The sequence below is a fragment of the Medicago sativa genome, chromosome 1 (genome assembly GCF_051527215.1).
Source record: "Medicago sativa cultivar Bolivia chromosome 1, Bolivia_mono, whole genome shotgun sequence".
Classification (NCBI taxonomy): domain Eukaryota; kingdom Viridiplantae; phylum Streptophyta; class Magnoliopsida; order Fabales; family Fabaceae; genus Medicago; species Medicago sativa.
Window position 1 is genome coordinate 77,760,468 of NC_140749.1, and position 24,643 is coordinate 77,785,110.

The following is a 24,643-nucleotide window of genomic DNA, read 5'->3' on the forward strand; positions in this document are numbered from 1 at the left end:
TCACTTATCTCTCGTGTTTCTTAAATTACAGTTAGCTTTCTTTAGTAGTCATTCATTGGTGTATGCAAACTGTTTACTGCCTAAACATGTGTCCTGTGGTCTGTGGGGCGGGTTGGCTAAGAAACGTGTACCCTTCATTTTTTAATACAAGTTAGAAGTATTCATTTTTTTATTTAACAAAAAGTTAAAAGGATTCATATATAGTGGTCCTGATCTTTCAAAAAAATAAATAATACAGTGGTCCTGAAATATTAACAAATTTATAAATTGTATTATATTTTATAATATTGTTTCCAAATATCTTTAAATAATATAAATTTTAATAACCCTTTTCTTTTTAAAAAACAAGTTTTCATCCGTGACAATTTGAAATGTAACTTTTGAAATTTTTAAGACATTGAATACACAATTTTCAATAAAAACTTCTACCTTTGGCTTCATAACTTATGTCATCATGACACAAGTTAGCATTTTTTTTTCTTTACTCGAAATATACTCATTTGAAAAGTTACAAGAATTAAAAAATGATAATAAATAATCATGTGTATAATATGAAAAACAAATTTAATACATTGTAAAATGAAAAATAAAATAAAAACATGGAGAGATTCTACTACTACTACTGCATCTCCTAATCTAATCCTCTCTCCGGTCACATTTATAAGCAAAAAACACCTTTTTAGGTTCATTGAATAATTAATGTATCCGGTCACATTTATATGTTAGATACATTAGTTAGTTATTCAATGTACCTAAAAATGTGTTTTTTGCTTATAAATGTGACCGGAGGGAGTAGATGAAGAGAGACGCCAAATGAGTCAAAACTCATTGGTATTACAATATTTCTTTGTATTTACAAAACTACTCTCTGCATCAAACTATAAACAAAATGATCAAAGAAAGTTGATGTATTTGATCGACCAAATACATCAATATTTTTTAATCCATTGTTTGCTTATATTTTGTTGGAGTATTACTTCGAAAGGGAAGAAAAAAAAATCTACTAGTATTATGTACATAGGACTATGGACAACATAATGCTTCTTTTGTGCATTCCAAAGTACAAAATTTTGTGTTTGATGAGACAATTTCTAGCTGCAGAAACCCATTCATTAATCACAATTTCCATTCCATTTACTAATCAGAATCAATGAGTTCTTCCTGAAATACTTTTCGGAAGAATGGCAAACGAGATTTCTTCATGGCCTTGAAGCAACTAAGGTTTCCGTTCAGAAGCTGCACAACCTACACCAAAACGGTGAAACTCTCGTAAAAATATACACAGATGAATGTGCATCGAGCCATTCTTATATCGATAGATAAATAGATAGACAGATGACATACCTGTCTCATGGAGGGACGGCGAATGGAGGACTGTTGTATGCATAAAGAAGCTGTCAAGAGCATAAGATTCATCTGCCTAAAGTCAAATTCACCTGCTAGTGAAGGATCTACTAGCTGCATTATATCATTCTTTTTCAACAAAGGTTTTGCCTGAAAGTATCATTTAAGAGGAAACAAAATTAATGCCTAGAGTCCTAATCTTACAACATGAACATAACATTTGTGTGTAAATAATTAAGAAACTATACCCACAAAACAAGGCTTTGTTGTGAATAATCAAGTGCTCTTCTCCCACTGACTAATTCTAATAGCAATACACCAAATGCAAATACATCTGTTTTCTCATCTACTATGCCATGAAGCAAGTACTCAGGAGCAAGGTAGCTGTGAAAAGTCATCATAAATTAAACTTGATGAGTTAATTAATATACTAATGGGAAGCCACAAAATTTTACTATTACAGAAAGTACAGTAATAATTAATTTGAAGGTTACAAACCCAAAAGTTCCTTCAAATTTTGAAACGTTATGATGAGTCCAATTCTCTGGCAGCCATTTTGCTAGCCCAAAATCACAAATCTGCGCCCAAAAAAAATATTAAAAGAAAGGGAAATGCTAACTTGTGTCCTTAAAGGTAATGAGTTAAATGTAGAAACTTTTTGTTGGAATTTGTGCATTGAATTTAACTTTTTAACTTTTAACTAATTGATTGCACAAATCTTAATGGAATATTTCTATTTTTTGATTGCTTAACATGTACCCTTAGGACACAAGTTAACATGACCCTAAAAGAAAATATTAAATGTGGCACTAAAAGTTTTGTAAACATGTTGAAATGGAACAATACATAACATGTAACAAAACAAAAAAGGATCACGAGACAAGAAAGGTGATGTAGAAAGAGAGATTTGGTCCATCACATATAATGCAGAATCTTCCAAAAAATTGTATTTTGTCTATAAGGTAAACACAAAAATGCTATATAAAAGAATCCAAAGCATATATAATGTACCTGAGGCTCAAAGTCCTCTGTGAGCAAGATATTTGCAGCTTTTATATCTCTGTGGATAAATCTTTTTTGACAGCCCTCATGAAGATATAATATACCCTTTGCTGTTCCTAATGCAATTTTCTGCCTAATACACCATGGTACTTTCTCCTTGGAACCTAATGTCAGAAGAAAGAGATAAAAATTTGATTAAAAAAAGTACACGGTCACGCACTCTCGAGAATCTTAGTCGTTGAATGAAGATCTGACAACTCGTATTGTGACTCCACTAAGCTAACTTCAGAAATATAGCTGAAAACAAGAGTCGTCTGATCTTCATCTAACACAAATATAGGCAATTATTGGTCGTGCCAATGTAGATAATCTGATTTCAGCGCAACAAAATTATTTAAGTTATTAATCAATAGATTCAATACCATATAGCACTGAAGCTAGACTTCCTTTTTCGGACAATTCAAGAACTAGATACATTCCTCCATCCACTCCATAGCCAACCAGCTTAGCAGTATTCGGATGGTTTACATGCGCCATTACACCAAGTTCGGATAAAAAGTCTCCTATAATTTCATCAGGAGTTCCTCTTGTTAACCGTTTGATTGCTACTAATCGATGATTAGGCAAACAACCTTTGTACACTTCAGCATAACCACCTTTTCCAATCAAATTTTCTGCACCAAACTTATTGTAGTAAATTTCAAAACAAGCAAAGCAACACTCAATGTTACCTTAATAAGAAATCTAATAAAATCTAAAGCATGTGTCCCACGCAGAAAGCTCGGTTGGTGAATTAATCCTGGTTTCAAAGTTCAAACCCTGAAAACTAACTTAACGACTAACTTACTAACATTTACGATTTCACGTAGCATATAGTGCATACCTTGGCTAAAATTATTGGTTGCAACTTGTATATCATGATGAGAAAAGATTTTCCATGGTGATCTACAAGGTGTTGAAGTTGCATTTGCAAGAGTGAGACAACTTGGAAGAATGCTTTCCCTCATGCTTCTGCTCATTCTTCTTGAGAATTGTCCATTAAGAGGATGATTCAAATTCAATGCAGGTGGTAACTGTTTCTTTGATCTGGTTTTCAACAATTGTAAAAATGAATGCCACCTTGAAACAGGTTTTGAAATGTCATCATGATGAGACTCAGAATCCAAAGTAGGTTCTTTGGAAGAACTAGATTCTGAATCTGAACTTCTGAAATAATCCTCAAGAACTGTAATAGGTGAATCCACTTTTTCCTTCATGGTGAAAGATAAATTATGTATAAAGCTTAAGAAAAGCTTAATGGATTTTTTTTCTTTCTTTGTTCTTGCAATGAAAATATATAAATTATATACTACAAAAAGTAACCAAGATGATAAATTAAGAGTGATCCATCAAATGAAAAATTAGAGAGAATAGGAATTGAATCCAAGATTGGAAAATGAAATAGGAAAAGAGAAAAAGGAAATATTTAGGAAGTGTAAGAATCAAAGAATCCCAAGGGATAGGATAAACCAAAGGAAAAGAGAAAAACCATTATTTGAAGAGACCTAAAAAAGAAAGATTGCTATGCAATTCACAACAGAAGTTAGAGTATGAAAAGAAACTTGTGAAGATGATAAAAGATTGAATGAAACAGGTGGAGTGAAAAAGAAGAATTGTTTTTTCAGTTTAAAAATGGAACAGAGAGAAACAGAGGAAAACAGAACAATAAGAAAAAGTGGAGAGGGAGAAGAGAGAGGAAGATGAGAAGCTGCTATTTTACAGTTACTTGACCTCTCCGCTTCAACAAACAACTACTATCATTACCCTTTTCAATGTTTCCCTAGTGCTACTAGTCACAATGTTTCTTGCACTTTTTATTTAAGAAAATATTTCATGGATACACCTAAATAACACCTCTATTGAGAAAAAAATACATAATAGATAGAGTAACAAAATAGATGTGATGTGTTAGATGATATAACGAAAAGAATGATATAAAATGAAGTGTTGCGTGAGTTTTGAGAAATTTGGAATGTCTAAATGTTATTACATTTTTTGTATGTTTTATAGTTTATTTTATTTTTAAAAATATCAATAAGCTTAATATTGATCTGACACATTAAATGCTATAAAATAAACGTGGGAGTTGAGTTTCTTTCCTAATATTGTAAAATATATCCTCCCTATTTTGAGGACTAAAAAAAATAATAAATAGTAATAATTCAATAGGTTGGGTTGGAGTGTTATCTTTGATATATACATTTTTGGGTGTAAATAATAATATTTTATGAGTATAAATTAAGAAATGAGATTTGAAGATGGGAAGTATAATTATGCAAATAAAAGTATGGATTATTGAGTTGAGTGGCTTTAGCCATCGGCCATGCCAAGTTGCCAACATGATTTTTATGCACTTTTTACACGTTTTTTTATATAATTTTTTTTTTTTAGAAAAATATGTTTAATGATTTTATAATATAGGAGTATTATTATACAAATATTAAGGTTAGAATAAATCATCCTTGTCCTTGTCACGGTTGCTTCATTGGTCCGGGTCAGAGACGGCTCTCATGTCTGTCTTTATGCGTTGTGGTCTCTTTTTGGATATCTCACGTGGAAAATGGTGCTTATGCTAATATGTTTGTGAAAGTTTATTAATTCAAAAAATGCAATTTTGACTTTATCAAAATTTCATAAACATTTCATTTTTCCTCTAAAAAAAATAAAACATTTCATTTTCATGAATTTACAATGTTTTCTCAGTAGTACTGGTGTTTAGGTACTCCATTATAAAGGTTATTGTCAATTGGCAATCAATTGATTTTACAATTAGTCAAATCAGATGGCTCTAATCTTTAACATAGTATTATAAATAAACGGTATGCTTGGCTCTTTGATAGCTATCGCCTCGTTTCAATTTTCTTTTGCAGAGCATTTTTTTTAAGGTCAAGAATTTATTTATATTTTTTAACAGGACCAAAATTGTTACATTGCCTTGTCAAAAAATTTATTATATTGTAACATGACTAAAACGATATATCTTTTTTTTTTTTTTGTAAGGAAAACGATATATCTTCTTTATTAAATTTTTCAAAAGAAAATATTCTTAATTAAATATTTACTGTCATTGGTCACTTTTTTTTTTTTCTAGGGCAATGGTGACTGCTTTTATATTTTGTATTTTTTTTTAAGATTATTTTGTATTGTTTCTAATTGGATCTTGCAAATCAGTGTCTTGGGCGAAGCACCGGTTAAAAGATCAATAAATAGAAATTTTGTCTCTTTTTTAAGGAAATAGAAATTTTTACTTTTGATAGAATATGTTACCTAAAACAATGTCCATGGGCAAAAATATGTTTTTTTTAGATAGAATCTATTTCTAATTTTCATCTTACTCTCATAAATTTAGTTTGCTTCCTTAACTAAAATAAGACAAGAATTCTAATTTTGGTCACCATCAAATGAAAATGTCAAATGTGTTCTGACGTGTTAGGTGTAAATTAGAAGTCTCAATTTGGATAGAAGAATAGGTTTTGAACAACATATAATCGAGATGATTCATATACATGTTGTCTTAAGATTTGTAAGAAGATGTGGTGTTCAAACTAATTTATGTGGTTGTTCTTAGCCAATTATTATGTCGATATATAGAGAGTGTGTAAGCTCTCATGCATGTCCCAACATTGGTAGAGGTAGAGCCTGATTTAACTTGTTGGGGAATGAAAGTGTTTCAGGTGTCATATCAAGTGTTAGTTAAAAGTTTCAAGTTTGATAAAAGAATAGATGTTGAACAAAGTATAATATTTATATACCCAATATCTTTGTTTTCAATGAAGATGTGGTGTTCAAACTCACTTGTATAGCTAGCCAATAACCATACCCCTTTTCTATAAAAATAAATAAAAATATACCATTTTTAATTGCAAAAAATCCACATCAAGGAAGCATATCAACCCTGTTTGACATAAAATACAGAACATTCCTCTAGATTCCGTTGGCATTTAAACAATGTTTAGGGACCTTTATTAAAGAAGGATACTAAAAAGAATACCACAACTCCACAAGTTAGTTATTATACGTGTGCCCACGCTATAATCTTCGTCATGTAATTAATAAATGATATATAAACGAGTACAAGACATAGAGGCCCTGCCCTTTTCTTTGCCAAAACTCTGAAAATTAAAAAAAAAAAAATTGTAGTTTATGATACAATTTTAACATATTAAATAGAATAATATTTTATATTTCTCAATAATTATTTTTTAAACACTATTAACAAGATGGTATTCTTATAAAAAAATTCCATGATGATATGCTACAGTCAATACATGGGAGCTTACACAAAAACCCTATTAATAATACATGTACATGCTGAATTAATTAATTAATCCCAATCAACTGTGACTGCTAATTTGTTCATTAAATCGTATTCAATTCATTCATATATCTGTAAACGGCGTAACGTGCCACCAATTCTGAAAAAGTATACTAGTAGTAATAAACATTAACATGATCGCTATCATTTCAGCGTAATTAACACAATCGATCACTACACAAAAACCAAACCCCTCAGCCAAGAAACGGAACTACGGCACTCAATACCATACTTGTTTTTTATTATTACACAGACCATTCTTAGCCAGCAAATCAACTTCAAGGGTCCACATTTAATCATACCTTCATATGAAATCATTTTTATACTGTTCTGGTTGTAACATGAAGGAGTCTTCTAGGGGAATCTGCGATTTTGACTCAAATTCAATGTTACCTCTGATATAGCTTCTTGCAAGCAATAATATGGGAATATAGTATAGAGGATTTGGCACATCAAAACAATATAGTAAAAAATTAATAGTTAATGTTTTAACACTCTTATAGTAATTATTTGTTATATATATGCATGTGTAATGTAAAGAAATGGTTATTTATTTATTTGTTAACAATTGATCTAACAGAATCGAATCCTATTCCTATTAGAGAACGTAATTAAAATGTATATATCATTTTTCATGTTGAAAGATCCTATATATGTTTGCCTCAACAAAAATAAAAGATCCTATTATATGCATAATTTATTTAGTACTAGAAGGGCTGAAAGATAGATCTCGTGCTATAGACTTCTTTATTATCTGTCTAGAGTTCCTTTCACTTTTTCTAAACAAAAAGAATCATAGTATATCTTTAGATAAAAAAATATAGTGAATGAATCTATTTCTTATGCGTTGAATAGTTTGATTGATTGAGGTTTAAGCAGTGTCAACATTATTTGGTTATTGAGTCACACAAAAAATAAATTATTTGATTATTCTGGTTGGTGGCTCTAATCCATTTTCACCAGATAAGAAAATTTTCATTAGTGGGGCATTTAGCTATTACACATTTACACCAACCCCCATTAGGGTGATTTTGTACTACTAAGTAATATTTTGTATAAAAGGTAATTAATAAAAGTATTTTATCTTACTTGTTGGTAAAATAAAAACTATAATATTTCTTCTTCTTCACTTTTTGTCATTTAATGAGCTTGTCTAAGAAGGGAAACATTAATGGGCTTTTAGAGCCCAATTCCTTTTGACAAAAAAAAAATAGTCCAATTTCAACTTCGTCGAGAGGGAAGGAGAGAGAAACAACAAAATCATCGATTTGATCAACTTTGTAGAAAAATAGAAAAAAAGTAATAGGTGATCACAGAAAATGTATTGGTCACCAAATAGCTTGAAGTTATCGTAGAAGCTCAAATTCATGGATTTTAAGTGACTCGTGTTTGGGATTGATCCATGATTTAGAGATTCAATTTTGTAGTTAATCAAACATAATAAATATTGATTTAAATCACGTTTTAGGACGAGAACTCCATGCACACTATTTCCGTCTGAACACAATGGTAATGTGACTTTAAAACCTTTCTCATTCGAATTCCATGTGTTTTCATTTCATTCACATTAAGTTATTTGTACTGACGTCGTTTGAGTTATATAATTCAAATACCCGGTTTATATTATAGAATTCAAACTCTGTCTTTACATAAATAGTTTAGTTTTTTGAAATTGGCACTATTTCATATATGGATGCTCTTATTGATCCTCCGACTTATTTCACATCCAACTATGGATTCTCCGGTTAATGTGAAGTCAGACGTTGCACCTCAAGTTGCGGATCCATCCGACAATGCAAAGTTGAGGCTCCATCTCTAGTTGAGAAAGCTCTCGACAATGTAAAATCAAAGTTTCACCTCAAGTTATGTATTGTATTGATTGTCGCGTACGTTTCACAAATGAAAGGAAATTCAATTCACGAGATAGATTTTTAAAGTCACTCTGACTAATTATGCTGCAACTGCGTCACAATTGGTAAGTACTCCAAATAATTGCATCAATGTTGTTGGTATTTTAAGCATAACAAATTGGAATTTTAATACAAATCTTTACTGTGCAGACTTTAAACACTAAATTCAGTGACTATGTTAGATCAACCGGATATGATGCTGTTTCGCTATACGGACCGAAACGAACCAAGATTCAATGTGTTGTCTTAAAAGAAAGAACAAAGATGGGAAGAGAAAAACAAAATTTGGAACTGAATGAAAGTTTTTCTTTTTAGATTACTTTGCGCTTTAACTTTGTGAGCAAAGCAACTTCAAATGTTATTAAAGTTGTGAAGATTCAATTCACAACCAGGCATGTTTTAAATCGAGAATTATCTCCATAAGTTTGTTATCTTTTATCATTTTCAACTTTAGTTTTAGTTTAATTTCTATATCTATACGTATAATAGAATTATAGTACTATATGGAATCTATGTTGCCTGGGATCTAATGCCACGTAACAAGGACAACTATTTGTTTATATTAACTTAGAGATTTTAAATATTATTTACCCTAATAACCTCTTTACCAATCTATTATTTTCATATCATATTGTCAATGTCATGTATGAACTAATATTTGACTAAAAGTTGTATTTATCTTAGTTTGATTTGTATATATTATTTGCTTACATTTTTTTTAAGCTGACCATGTAAGTCATTTCCATCTTTCAATTTTTATGTATAACTAACTAATGTTTTGAATTATGTAAATCAACCACACATCACCGCACACAACACCGTCCGACGAAGCCACGTTACCCGTATTGTAGCACGGGTATTTCGAGGAGAAAACACAAGATAACATGCTTGTTGACTATGAACCTGTAAATTTAAAATTACCATTAGTTTAAATCCAAGCACTACTAGTTCGATGTTTGTTTTTATCTATTCAAAGTCAATCAATTAAATTAATGCAGCATCCTTTCATGTAGCATATAAAAATTCTCCTAGTTTGGTGAGTGATTGAAAATAAGATTTGATTTTATTTTAAGAAGAAAGAAAAGAAAGCAAAAAACTACTCCTAGTAAGATAGACAAAGACATCAAAATAGATTCATTAACGATCCATATATCAGTCATAAGTCAAAGCAGCATTTCTTTTGTCTTGTTTCACAGTAAATCAGATATTCGAGTCGTAACTAAAGCTAGCAGCCTTTCTAGTTTCTACTACATACGTACTGTGTCTGTGTTTGATTTCACTTGTTCCTTTTTGGTTTTGTCTTCTTTAAGGAACAAGATCGTTGAAAAGAAAAGAACAATATCTTATCACCACCACTAACCACCTCCACCAATTCTCATTCATGTTCACATTCACATAAACATAAACATAACACTTTCATTGTTTCAAAACAAAAAATAAAACATCATCATGAACATGAACATGAACATGACAATGATTATGAACATCATCCTCGTCCTCATCTTCACCACCCTCTTAACAACTTCCCATTCCGCCACGTGTCCTCTCAACTTCACCCTCCTAACCACCCTCAGCGGCGGCAGAGCCACCTCAAAGCCACCATCTTCCTTCACCTCAACACGATGCCAGTTCGTCCGGCAAGCTCTCCGCCTTGTCCAATCCGACTACCTCCGCCGCACCGACTCTTTCATCCCTCCCTCAAATTCCTCCACACCATGCTGGGATTCTTTCCAATCCTACATCAACCAATTCGCACCAACCTTCAACATTCGTTCTTATTGTGGCTTCCAAACTGAATGGATCTCACAAGGTTGTGTCAACGTTACTACAAGACAACAATTTGAAGCACTTGTTCCTAAATCCACTATTCAAAATATGCAATCAAATTGTAACCAATCAATTCAAGATAACTCACCTTGTGCTCTTTGTACTACTAGTTTATCTGGTTTACCTTCTCTTGGTCAACCCATTGGTAATTTATCTGATTGTACTGGTTATCCTTCAATTTATGCTGCAGCTTTTGCCAATCAATTTGGACCGTCTGATCCTGGTACTGTTAAGTGTTTATTTCAACTTGATTTTACTTCAGGAGGTTCATCTGGTAGTAAGAAAAAGATTGTTGCTATTGTTGTTTCAATTGTTTCTGCTTTGATTGTGTTGTCGATAGTTATAGGGTTTTGGGCTTATAGGAAATTTAATGATAAGGCAATTGGGGATGGTAAGGATCATGGTGCTAATATCGGTGAGTCGGGTTCGGTTTCTGGGTTGGGTTCAATGGATAATAGTACTACTTTGATTAGGTTTTCAATTGATGATATTAAGAAGGCAACGAAGAATTTTCATAGGGATAATATAATTGGGAAAGGGGGTTATGGGAATGTGTATAAAGGGTTGTTGAATGATGGAAGTGAAGTTGCTTTTAAGAGGTTTAAGAATTGTTCTGCTGCTGGTGATACTAGTTTCACTCATGAGGTTGAGGTTATTGCTAGTGTTAGGCATGTGAATCTTGTTGCTTTGAGAGGTTATTGTAGTGCGACAACGCGGTTAGAGGGTTACCAGAGGATTATTGTTTGTGATTTGATGAAAAATGGGAGTCTTCATGATCATTTGTTTGAATCTAATGGGGTGAAACTTAGTTGGCCGGCTCGTCAGAAGATTGCTCTTGGAACTGCTAGGGGATTATCTTATTTGCATTATGGAGCACAACCTGCTATCATTCATAGGGATATTAAAGCTAATAATATACTTTTGGATGATAAGTTTGAAGCTAAGGTTGCCGATTTTGGACTTGCAAAGTTTAATCCTGAGGGAATGACTCATATGAGTACTAGGGTTGCTGGAACTATGGGGTATGTTGCTCCTGAGTATGCTTTGTATGGACAATTAACAGAAAGGAGTGATGTGTTTAGTTTTGGTGTTGTGCTTCTTGAGTTATTGAGTGGAAGAAAGGCTCTTCAAACGAACGAAGATGGACAACCTTCTGCTTTGACTGATTGGGCTTGGTCATTGGTTAGAACGGGAAAGGCATTGGATGTTATTGAAGATGGGATGCCAGAACAAGGTTCAGATCAAGTTCTTGAGAAGTATGTGTTGATTGCTGTGCTTTGTTCTCATCCACAGTTATATGCTAGGCCAACAATGGATCAGGTTGTTAAAATGATGGAGACTGATGATGAATTAGTGCCCTCGATACCTGGACGGCCAATTCCTCTTGTTGCGGGGAGGCTTGATATTGAGAGATCTGTTAGCGGTTTTGGCTCCGGTCAGCTCTCTAGTCCTACAGGTTATCAATCGTTCACGTTAGAAATGGGAAGTGAACAAATGGAAAGTGAACGCCATTCTTCTAATCATTCTAGGGATGAAAGAAGCTCTGCCTCTAGGATTTTGAGTTCGGATTTGGATCAATGACAGCATGATTTGTTTGTACATTTAGATTATAGATTGTATGTTTACTGAAGCAAGCATTTTCTGTTGCATATATATAGTGTCATATCGAATGTATAAATTTTGATTCTTTTTTTTTGGATTTTACTTGGTGGGAAGGAGAGTATGATAAAGTTTTGCTGATTTGAGTGCTGGGGTTATGTACCATTTTAAGAATCTTCTTATGCCACAAGTGATTTTTTCATTTGCAGCAATAGCGTATATAATTTTCGCTTAGTTCTGTTGGCGCCAGTATTTCTTCTTGTGGTACAACTTACAATATATGTTGCTGTTAGAGAAATAACAGTATATGTATTGCAGTTTGGTTTTAGTGCTAACTGCAATTTGGTATTGTCAAGTTAGTGTGTTTCTTCAAAAAAAAAAAAAAAAAAGTTAGTGTGGTTCATCAGAGGACTGACATAGCTTATGGAACACTAATACAGTAGACACAAACACCGGATTCAACACCGATATTGACATGTAGACATCAATAATAATTTGAGAAAATAGAAGTAATTCAATGTAATTACTAATTACATATATTAGTTTTGTCTTCGTGTCGGACACCGATATGTCTTTAGTCTAAAGATTTAGTGCTACATAACCCTAAAACAAAAGAAATTGGCATACATGTCTATGTGAAGCAAAGTGTAACATTGTAACATGTTAGCTTGCGTTGTGCACAAGTCCAGGCTGCCATCATTTATGATGATTAGATTGTCATGTTCTTGATAACGTGGCATGTATACAAACTTGATTTATTTTATTATTTTAATTAGTATTATGCAACGGCAACTGAATTTCCCCACTTACTTATATATATCAGACAGATACACAGATTACTTAGGGTTGTAGTAACAGATAAGACTTGCTTGCATCATTCATGACTTCTTTGATAGACAAAAAAGTTCATGACTTATTGGACTAACAGGAAGACAATACTTTTTGTGGTTGAGTTTGTTTCAATATGCTTTGTTTCAATATTATTTTCTAATATTCTCTCTCATCTACAACACTAATTAAAATTCGGAAATTTTTCAGAAGCTACTAAAAAACAACTTTTATCATTTTTTTCTAGATTCCATTTACTTTCGAAAGCTTAAACATACACAATTAAAATCAGAAAAAAAAAATGTTTTTTTTTTCTTTCTCTTGAGTAACTTGTAATAATTTGTGGACAAACATGCTCTTGTGTAATCCAATTCCACCTTAACCTATTTTCATTTTTTTTTAATTACCTTTTATGCAAGTTTTATTGAAACTATAACTAAGAGATTCCAACCTCAAAATCAAGCACAATAATTCCCAAACTAGTTTCTACTAACATTTATCATCGACTTCAAATTAGTTTCATATACGTGAAAATTTCATGTAATGATACGGTAAAGATACACCCTCTTGAATTTTCGAGTTATACAAATGTTAGTTACTATTTTTAAATAAACTTCTTTTTGAAAGTTACTATTTGTGGAAACCATTAATGCCAATAAGTTTTTTACGTGTAAACTTAAAATTTTTATCCGGCTACTTATTTATAATAAAATGACATATTTTTATCGGCTTTCTTTTGTTTTCAAAATAATAAAGCTCATGGAACTCATGGAATAGTTAGTTTATTTAATTGAACATCAAATAAGACTTAATCATGAGATTCTATTAAACTAAAGAACATTATTATATTTATTATTCAATTGATCCGCTGTGAGAATACTATAAAAAATATGTTATGTGTATGTGGTAAGTTATTCTTATAGTCAGAGCGATGTATGTCACCCTTAAACCTGAAATCTGTATGTACTCTATATAAGAAGTTGAATACTTTATTGTCATTCACGCGCTGTCCGTTAAAAGATGGCTATAAAGTTGGTTGATGGGTATCCAACAAATCATGTCGAGGGACATGAATACTTATATGTTATTTTCCCCCTCACACATAACGAGAGTGATACCTATGAACTTCTTCATAGAGTATGGCTGTAAATATGCATGGTTGTGACGAACTGAGTCAATATGTAATATTTGACTAACAGTGTATTATGGGATCAAGGAACATAGTATTGGATCATATAAGAGCGACACAAACTATGTCTTGTGTGATATGCATAGTATTAGTTAGTTAAAAATTATAATTTTATTCTTAATAATGACATAACTGACTGTTTCATTTGGCAAGGCAGTCTATATGGTGTTTACTCTGCTTCATCAGGTTATAAATGACAATTACAAAAGAATATAACATATTATTTTATTTTATTTTACGTTAAGAATATAACATATTAAAGCATTCATTATTGGAATTGGATTCGGAAGCTCCAAGCTCCGGAAAAAAAAATTGAATTTTTTATTTGGTGTGCTTGTCACCAAGCTATTCCTACAATATCTATGATGTATCATAGAAACTTGTCCCTTTCTAATTTGTTCCCCGTATATTTGTTTAGTGAGGAATCCTTCATCCATTGTATTAGAGATTGTATAATGGTTAAGATGATTTGAGAGGCATTGGAATTTTCAAATACACCGGTGATTTGGATTGTTGGTTGGGACATATAGTTCATGTGTCCCTTATGCTAGCTCATTCCTTGCTTGTTTGTGGTGGAATTGGAGAGCTAGAAACATTGTTTGTGTGGTAATGAACAAATCCATATTTTCCATGTGTTATCGAAGGTCAAGAGACTTGCATACCTATTCTCTATTTGTTTCCCTAGATTGATCCCGATTCCCAAACCTCCTACATGGGTTTATTGGCATCCCTCTATAGTTGATGAATTCATTCTAAATGTATATGGTAGTTGTCTAGGTGATCTAGGCAGAGCTGGATTTGGAGGGTTGATTCATAAATGAGATGACAGTTGAATTATTGGCTTTAGCGGCTTCTTGGGATTTCTAGCAACACTTTTCTCGAACTTATGACAATCTATCATGGTTTGAATATGACTATGAATCTTGGATATAGTCGTATAGTTTGCTACTCTAATTCTCAAACTATGCTTGATCTGGTTTCTAAGGATCACAACCATTTCCACTGTTATGTTTCAGTCATAGCTAGTATCGAGGATTTATTGAAGTTGAAGCGGGTGTTATCCTTTCTCATTCTTAGTGAGGGTAATTTCAGCGTAGACTTTTTGACAAATCTGGGATCCACCAATGATGATAAATTCATTGTTTAGGAGACTCCACCTGAAAACTTGAAGATCATCCTTTTGCCTGATTCGCGAAGGGTGTTGCACCCTAGAGTTTTGTGCACCAAAAATGTCTTAGTGTATATATAGATATAATGGCAAAAAGATAAGGCTTAATACATGTTTTGGTCCCTTAACTTATTTTTGGATTTCATTTTGGTCCCCTAACTTTAAACTGTCTCAATTTGGTCCCATAAGTAATCATCTGTATACCCAAGTGGTCCTTTCTGTTAGTTTTTTTTTCTTTCAAAAAACGTTAACTTTGTCCAACTTGGCTGTCCACGTGGACCTATCATTTCATTACATGGCAAACCCTGTCAGCAATATAAGAGGGGAAAGATTCGAGAAAATTAGGGTTTTTTGTTCTCCATCGTGACCCATCCTTCCTCCTTCTCCCACCATTCTTTTTCTTCTTCATTCTCCAGATTCCAGACAAAAATTTCGATCCTTATAACTTACTCACCTGAAATGTCGAACCAGACATCAAAAACTTAATGGGTTCATGAACAGTCATATGCATCTGGATCTGTTGGGTCTAGTTTGAGAAGAAGGTCAGTACCAAATTGTAGGTGTGGATAAATACTTGTAATTCGAACTGTAACTGATGCATTGAACCCTAATTGTGGGAATAAATTCTGGGGTTGTAGAAACTATAGGAATTCGAGTGACAAAGGTTGCAGCTATTTTAAGTTAGTTGATGAAGATGATGTTATGGATGAAAGGGATTTGAAGATTGAAAAACAGAAGTTGAAGATTGAAAAACAGAAGAAAAAGAAAAACAAGTTGAAGAGTGAGCTATCAAGAACAAGGCAATGGTTGATAATGGCGTTAAGTTTTGGATTTGTATGCTTTGGGATTGTGTTAGTGTTAAGAACAATGTTAGTTTGCAAAACCACATCCATTTTGAGTGGATTTTATTTGAATTAGGAACTATGATGTATTTAGATTTTTAGTTTTGTTATGAATGTAATGGTTGATTTTGTTATGAATGAATGAATGTAATGTTTATGTTTTGTTATGAATGAATTAATGTTTTGTTATGAATGAATGTAATGTGTTGACAGGAATAATGTTGAATGGAAGCTTTTAAGCATATAGATGAATAATAGGAACTGTATTAAACTGCTATAATGATATAAACTGCTACAATGATGTTGAATGGAATCAACTGTTGAGACATAAAGTGTATTATAAGCTTTCCAAATTAGTGCATTCAAAAGTGCATTATCGCATGGATTCAAGACTAACATAACCTAATCTTTTTAAGGTTGTAAACAAAGCAAAGTAGGAGAAATAATCTGGGTCACATTCTAGCATTTCTTATGGTCCTACATACTCATGGTCCATAAAACTGCTAAATTCCCCAGCATGATGTATGACACACTCAAAGATTTGGTCCATCTATTTTTAACCATTAATATAAGAAAGGAATAAACCCTAATCAAATTTATGCACAATATTCGAAAAAATTTGACCACACACAACACAACAATATAAAACCCTAATTTAACTTATACAAATCCAACACAACAGACAAAAATCGACTTTTAAGAAGGAATAAACAATAGATAAACCAAATCCATGCATACATTACCTTATAAGGTAACAAATTCATTGAAATTTTTCGAAACCCTAGATAATTTTCGCAACCCTAATTATCAGAACAAACAAACATGTTTTAACTTGAGATTCGCGATGAAGATGAGGAAATGAACCTTAAAAAGTAACAAATCCTTTGAAATCTTCAAAACCCTAGATAATTTTTCAAAACCCTAAAGAGTTTTCGAAACCCTAATCAGAAAAAAAAAAACCTTTTTTAACATGCGATTCGCGAAGAAGAGGAGGAAACAAACCTAGATTTTGGATTCGAGTTCCAGAATCTTCTTCGTTTTCAGTTTTCCTTGGATCTTCAGTACCTTTCATCAACTTCTCTCTCTGCCTTTTTGTTCTCCTTCTCTCTCTAACTTGTCAGAATTGTAACGTTATGCCCACGTGGAAAGCCTACTTGGACAAAGTTAACATTTTTTGAAAGAAAAAAAAACTAACAGAAAGGACCACTTGGGTAAACGAAGGTATACTTATGGGACCAAATTGAGACAGTTTAAAGTTAGGGGATCAAAATGAAATCCAAAAATAAGTTAAGTGACCAAAGCATGTATTAAGCCAAAAGATAATTATACACATAATCATTACTCCCTCCGTCCCATATTACTTGAAACAGTTGACTCTGACACACATATCAATGCATATTTTTTTTATCTTTATTATCTTCAATTTTCTATTAGAAAAAAATATAAAAATTTAATATTTTAAAAATACTCATCGAGACGAATCCAACATTTACATGATACTGTTTATCTTTGTATATTAGTAGAAAAATACGGTCAAAATATGTTAAGTCAATATTGTACATTGTCAAATAGGTCATCTATTGTAGGACGGAGGGAGTATCAATTTTTTTAGAATACATACATTCTCGTCAACTGAGTTGAGTTGCAGTAATGCTGTGTTGCTAGACATTGTTCACTACTTATAATGTTAAATGTATAATTTAATATTATTGTCAACATCACGAGAACTATAGGGTCTGAGACATATAATACTGACATCGGAACAAATGATTAAAATAAGTGGGTGTCCGAAATTCCCTTAAAAAAAGTGCTCGTCCGATTTTTTTTTTTGAGTAAATAAGCAATTACCCCCCTGAAATTGTAAGTTTCATCAATTACCCCCCCGACATTAACAAAACTTCAATTACCCCCTGAAATTGCACAACGTTAATCAATTTATGTGCAAATACCCCCCGAAGTTTTGCACTTATGTGCAAAATGCTTACAATTTCAGGGGGGTAATTTCATGGGATAATTGACGTTTTGTTAATTTCATGAAGGTAATTGACGAAACTTACAATTTCAGGGGTAATTGCCTATTTACTCATTTTTTTTTTTTTAAGTGAGTGTGACTGATGAATGATTTTGTGTGCATTCAAACTTTTCATTGGACAAATCAGCATATTACCATATATAATCCGGGCCATAATTCATTATAGGTTCGACAATGGATTCATTCCATTTTCTTCGTCTTGCAATCCAAACACATCCGCCGCATCCACTTCTCTCAACAAGTTTCAGAAATCGAATTATTTTCATTCTCTTTTCTCTCTATTCCTCACTTCACTTCGCTACCTTCTTGCTTCTCCAAGGTTCGTTCGTATGTTGTATAATTTCATTTCTCTATACATTTCTAATATGAATTTAGGTTTATCAAATTTGATGTAGGTTTTTTAGGGTTTAATTTTCTAATACCAATAATCTTCTACTATTATTAAACCTTAAACCCTAAACTTTGTCTGTGAGTTTGAGAGATTATTTTTATAGAGAATGATAAATTAATGTTTATGATTAATAGATTTTTAATTTCAAGAATACTATAATAATATAGGTTGGATTTGTAGAACTCAGGTAAACCCTCCAAAATCATCCCCAAATACAATTTTTTAGTTACTCTAGATTAGGAAGATTTTATACTATGAAGAAAAATGAACTCCAAAACCCTCACTTCTCAAAGTCCCCTCCATTCCCCTCCAAACTCGCAAACAAATACTAAGGTTTTGTTTGCGAGTTTGGAAGGGAAGGGAATGCTTGGAAAAAAAAAGAAGGAATGAGCAAGTGGAAAAAATAGAGGAAAGTGGGATGGGAGGGCTTTGGGGGTTAACATTTCTTCATATTTTCCACCCCCAAAGCCTTCCCCTCCCTTCCCCTCCAAACTCCCAAACAAAGCCCAAGACACTGCGGATCAATTGCTTGGTTTTTTTAGGCTTTGTTTGCGAGTTTGGAGGGGAAGGGAAGGGACGACTTTGAAAAAAAAAAAAAAGCAGTGGAGAAACAATTCCACCACAATAGGAACAATATCTTATAAATAAGAAAGAACAATCTACACTTCAAAAGGAGATTATTGTTATAGCATGATGCGATAGTGTATACACACACATTAAGACAATAAAAAAGCAGACAGACGATACGTAGTGCCTGTTTGTTGTCCGCTAGTAGACAAGCTATTTGCTTATAAATAAAGATAAACAATGAATTTATTATGTTTTTTGTTTTGGTAAACTTAATATGTAGTTTGTAATATTGTGATGAGAGTGCTACGAACAATCTCTTTCTAATACTTTTTTTTTTGTACAACATTCTCTCCAGTACTCACTCTCTTATTGGATGAAAATAATGTAGGTTTGACCATTTATGGACTCATTTTCAAAGTATGAGACCCACTTTGATTTCACACAATAAAAGAGTGAGTGTTAGAAAGTGATCGTTCCTAGCATTTCTCTATTGTGATTGATTTAATATATGTTGTTTGTAAATTAATTTATGTTCTATAATTACAAATTCAATAGATAGTTTTTTTTTTGAACAAGCAAATTCAATAGATAGTGTTTGATTGATTGATTTAATATCTCTCTTTCCTATTGTGCATAATCAATCTACAGGATAATGGCGGCAAATAGTGATCCAACCAACAATGCGGTGACCCAAAATTGTAAGATTGGAGAGCTTCCCAAGGAAGATAATCCGAAAATTGGATACAATAGTGGTAAGCGTTGGTCAGATGATGAAAACAATGTGCTCAAGTCCGTCTTAAATGCAAAAAGTTGGGAAGACATCAATTGGAAAGACATCAGGGATGAAGAAAAATTGTTTGGTCGGGATTTGAAAGCAATTCGGGACAAGGCAAGGAAACTTTTTAAAAAGGAAAGACAAGATCCGAAAATTAGATGCAATATTGGTAAGCCATGGTCAGAGGATGAAAACAATGCGCTCAAGTCCCTCTTAGATGGCAAAAGTTGGAAAGACATCAATTGGAAAGACATAAGGGATGAAGAAAAACTGCTTGGTCGGGAGTTGAATGCGATTCAGGACAAGGCCAGGAAGTTTTTTAAAAAGGAAATACATGAAAAAGAGTTCATCGAGTCAGATGGCAAAAGAAAAGGTAAGGCTATTGAGTTTTAAAAGATCAAGAACACCTTTCATTATCTAAAAGTAGGCTCGGTAACTAGGAACCTGTGGTTCTCAACTGTGGATTTATGTTTTAGCTGTAGCTTTGCAAGATGCCATTGTTTGATACATGATACTAGTGAATTTTGGTGTTACAAGTTTTATATTTATCACTGTGGTATATGTTTGTTGAATTTTGAGTAGGAGCCTATGCTTCTCAGTTTGTTATGTTTTACCTCTAGTTGTGCAAGGGACTATTGTGTGACACATGATACTGGTGAATTTTGGTGATACAAGTTTTACATTTTTCAGGATATGTCGGTTGAATTTTAAGTAGGATCCTGTGGTTTTCAATTTGTTATGTTTTAGATGTAGCTGTGCAAAATACTATTGTTTGATATGATACTAGTGAATTTTGGTGTTACAAGTTTTATATTTTTGGCTGCTGTATATGTCTATTGAGTTTTGGTGTTACTGCAAAAGTTTATGTTGACCGGTCGTTACTGACAAGTATATATTAGAAGAGATTTAAATGTATACGAGTTGAAGATGTTTCATACATAAATACTTGTCACAGTCATTACAATATATAGTCTGACAAGTATACTAGATTGCACACTTGTGCGACGCACGGGTGAATTCTATAAAAAAATGTATTCGTTTATTTTATTTATATCGAGAATCTTTAATTAACAATTAAGGTTATCAAACAATTGAGGTGGACCGTGACTCAACAATTGAGTATTTCTTTCGAGAATCTCTTATATATTTATGGGAGGAAGAATCTCTCATATGTTATTTTCTCGATACAACCTTTAAAAAAAAAACTTACGGTTGTTAATTTCTACCTTCAAATTGTTATCAAACAATAAAGGTGGACCCGTGACATGAATTGTTTGATAATTTCATTGTCATCTGTCCACCTTTAATTAACAATTTTAGTTTCCTACTTGTCCTAATAGTTATGATCAATTACCTTAACAGAAAAGAAAATGAAGATAGAAAGATGAGAAAGAGGTGGAAGAAAAATGGAGAGAAAAGAGAACAAAATTCACAGAAACTGAATTATTGTGAAAGAAAATAAGAGAGAGACCGATTGAAACATTAGTGGGCGGTAGGGAGGTGGAAGAACTTTCAGTTCATTCATTTCATTGGGTTAGTGAATTGTTTCTTGTTTTGAGGCATTTATTGAGGACACAGTACAATGAAAATGGGAGTAGTTGTTAAACACAATTGAAAGTGGAATATTCATGGGAAAACAAAGTCTGGCCATATCAATGCATATAATTTTTTTGAGACAAACAATGCGTATAAATTATAAAGTGGAATTTTATTATGAGATAATTGCATGATTAAGGACCCACTAATTTGGTTTATGAGGGAAAGAATTATGATTTTAAGGAAGGAATATCGGAGGACTTAATAGGATTATAATATATAAGATAGGATAGGATTATAATATATAGATAATAGATTTATTTATCTTTAAGAAACAAAGCAAAAAAAAAGATAATAGATTTATTTCTCAACCCAAAGAGAGAAAAATAGCACATAAAATAAACACAAAAAAATAGTAAAAGAATCACAAAGTAGTGCCTAAGGTGATGGGGTATTTATGTGTTAAATGGTTATAAGTTTTAGATGGAAAAAATCAACTGTTACTTACATGTTGGCATGAATAAACTGCATATTGGTATAAATAAACTGCATATTAAGTAGCTTAATGGTTTGTTAAAAAAAAAAAAGGCTTAGAGGTAGAAAGTGGGCAACGGTTCCATAAAGACTTCGCTTTCATTGGATATTTACATGGATAGCAAACAATTAGACATCATAAACATTAGTGGTGCAGCGATAGTACATAGAAATGTCACCAAGCTGTACCTGGTTCGATTCTCTTTGGGTGTATTTTTTCATAATTTTTTTCAGTAGTGAAAATTAGGGTTAATTAATGCAATTAGGGTTGCAAGACTTAATAGGATATATATGTATATATAGAAGAGATTTTATAATATACCAATTGAAGATGGGAAAATGGAGTAATAAATATTTTTATATCTCCCCATATTCCATGATATTATCAAATAAACAATAAACTATCTTGTGTTCCTAAAATAAATAAATAAATAAACATATGTTTAGAAATCACATAACTAACACTGTTCTATTGTTGTGATCTAAAGGGAAAAAGGCGATGAAGGTAGCAGAGAACTGTGAACTTCCTTGGGATGTGCTTGATATCATTTCCAAAACACTAGATTTGGACGATCTCTTTCGGTTTTCCGGTGTGTGCAAGAATTGGAGGGCTTTTTATTGGAGAAATTTACTGGCATCGCAAGAACCGTTACTTCTTCAAGTTTCGTATAATCATAAGGAGTCATATTCCTTTATTAGCTTCCCCAACCAAAAGATTTATTGCTTGAAGATGATGGAGTACTTCCTTCACTCTATCTATGTTACGTCTTCTACCGGTTATTTTATCATGGCGGGGTATAATAATTCATTTATACTAATCAATCCGTTTACAAGAATAAAGAAGGTAATCAATGTCTCTATCTTTGAAGTTAAGTCTAATATTTTTGCTTATCATACCTTACTTGCTTTTGGCAAATGCTCTGATGAATTTGTCTTGTTGGTTTTATGCAAAAGTTCTAGGAGTTTGCTTGTCTATCAATCTCAAAATTGTGGTTGGGTTACTTATTCGATAGTGGGAAAACCAGGGAGGGTTGTTGACTTCATGGTTTTGCATAATATAATATATGTTGTCACTGACAAGGCCAACATAGGGGTACTTAGCTTGAACTATGTAGATATTAAATTTCTAAAACTGAAGACTGTTCCCAATGTCCGATACCTTAGATTGGTCAACTGTGATGAGCAACTTTTAGTGGTTGATTCATCGTTGAAGGAAACAAGGAATATATACAAGATAGACTTCTCAACCATGAATTATGTCAAACTGGAAACTTTGGGCGACATTTCATTATTTCATGCTGCTAACAGAAACTATTATGCATTGAGCAACCCAAATAGGTGGGGATATGAAAGCAACTCTGTGTATGTCATCAGTCGTCTGTATACACAATGTAATGCGAATTCAGGGGATGATAAAAAATTACAAAAATGTATCATGCTTCCAGCTCCTCCTTATGGAACAGATTCTCACATGTTGGATTGGTGTTTTAGACATCTACAATATGAGGTAGATTATTCTCTAGTTGAGTAACTTGCATGTTGTACACCATGTTACTTGTGGTCTTTGTGTTAATTAGGAAAAACTTGCAATGTTTTGTAGTTTCATTAGAGAAGTATTGAGATTGAAGAAAGCATTGAATTCAGATGTGTATCAGAAGTGTATATGTTGGCCATTAGTAGTTTGTTTACTTTTGCTGTTTTTTACTTTTAGGCTTAAGTGCATTTTTTACACCTTAACTTTTAAAAAGTTGCGATTTTGGCCCCCTAACAAAAAAAAAAATTTTTTTGACCCTTTTCGTCCCAAAATTGCTGAGAAGACGCCACATGTCCCAAAAAAGGGGCCATAATCGCAACTTTTTGTAAAGATAAGGGGTCAAAAGAGCATATTTCCCTAAACATGGGGTCACTTTTGCCATTTTTTTTAAAAGGGGGCCAAAATCGCTACTTTTGCAAACTTAGGGGGTGAATAGTGCGTTTAAACCTTATTTTTATTTTTACCGATAAAATAAATATCAGAAAATGCACTGTGGAAAACTTTGAAGCTATTAGTAGTAGAGGTGGCTCTGGTCCAACAGGTTATCAACCGTTCACATTAGAAATGGAAAGTGAACGCCATTCTTCTAATCATTCTAGGTAAGAAAGAAACTCTGCCTCTAGGATTTTGAGTTTGGATTAGGATCAGTGACGGCATGATTTGTTTGTACATTTAGATTACAGATTGTATATTTATTGAAGCTAGCATTTTAGATTACAGATTGTATATTTATTGAAGCTAGCATTTTATATATCGTCATATCAAATGTCCAGATTTTGATTTTTTTTTTTTTTTTTTTTGGATTTTACTTATTAGGAAGGAGAGTATGATCATGTTTTGCTGATTTGAGTGCAGGGGTATTGTATCATTTTAAGATTCTTATGCAACAAGTGACGTTTTCACTTGTTGCAATAGCGTATATGATTTTAGCCGAGTTATGTTGGCGCTTATCTTACTATACGTTGCAACTACCGAAAAATAAACAGCATTGGTATTGTAGTTTGGTTTCAATGCTGACTGCAGTTTGGTATTGTCGAGTTAGTAGGCCATAATAGGATACGGGAAAGTTAATGCATGTAAGAGTGAAACAGGTATGAATCATAGCTTATGAAGCACTGATACAAACACGAACATCGGACACGACGCCATGTAGGACACTAGACAGGCCTTTAGTTTGAAGTTTCAATGTTACATAGCCATGAAACAAG

General features: G+C 32.6%; 3 protein-coding genes across 3 annotated transcripts; 2 read left to right on the plus strand and 1 right to left on the minus strand.

The window, feature by feature from the left end:
- Positions 1–525: 525 nt before the first annotated feature.
- On the minus strand, positions 526–4,127 carry LOC146957692 (receptor-like cytosolic serine/threonine-protein kinase RBK2). The gene is made up of 7 exons (XM_085738266.1): positions 3,230–4,127; positions 2,769–3,020; positions 2,356–2,510; positions 1,843–1,922; positions 1,593–1,728; positions 1,345–1,494; positions 526–1,245 (listed from the first exon to the last, which is right to left on the minus strand). The coding sequence occupies exons 1-7, from the start codon at positions 3,600–3,602 to the stop codon at positions 1,138–1,140; spliced, it is 1,254 nt and encodes a 417-aa protein (XP_085594392.1). The 5' UTR covers positions 3,603–4,127; the 3' UTR covers positions 526–1,137.
- A 5,732-nt stretch (positions 4,128–9,859) lies between these two features.
- On the plus strand, positions 9,860–12,235 carry LOC146957693 (putative LRR receptor-like serine/threonine-protein kinase RKF3). The gene has a single exon (XM_085738275.1). The coding sequence runs from the start codon at positions 10,060–10,062 to the stop codon at positions 12,016–12,018; it is 1,959 nt and encodes a 652-aa protein (XP_085594401.1). The 5' UTR covers positions 9,860–10,059; the 3' UTR covers positions 12,019–12,235.
- A 5,946-nt stretch (positions 12,236–18,181) lies between these two features.
- LOC146957694 (uncharacterized) lies at positions 18,182–23,558 on the plus strand. The gene is made up of 3 exons (XM_085738285.1): positions 18,182–18,414; positions 19,705–20,204; positions 22,390–23,558. The coding sequence occupies exons 1-3, from the start codon at positions 18,182–18,184 to the stop codon at positions 23,430–23,432; spliced, it is 1,776 nt and encodes a 591-aa protein (XP_085594411.1). The 3' UTR covers positions 23,433–23,558.
- Positions 23,559–24,643: the final 1,085 nt, after the last annotated feature.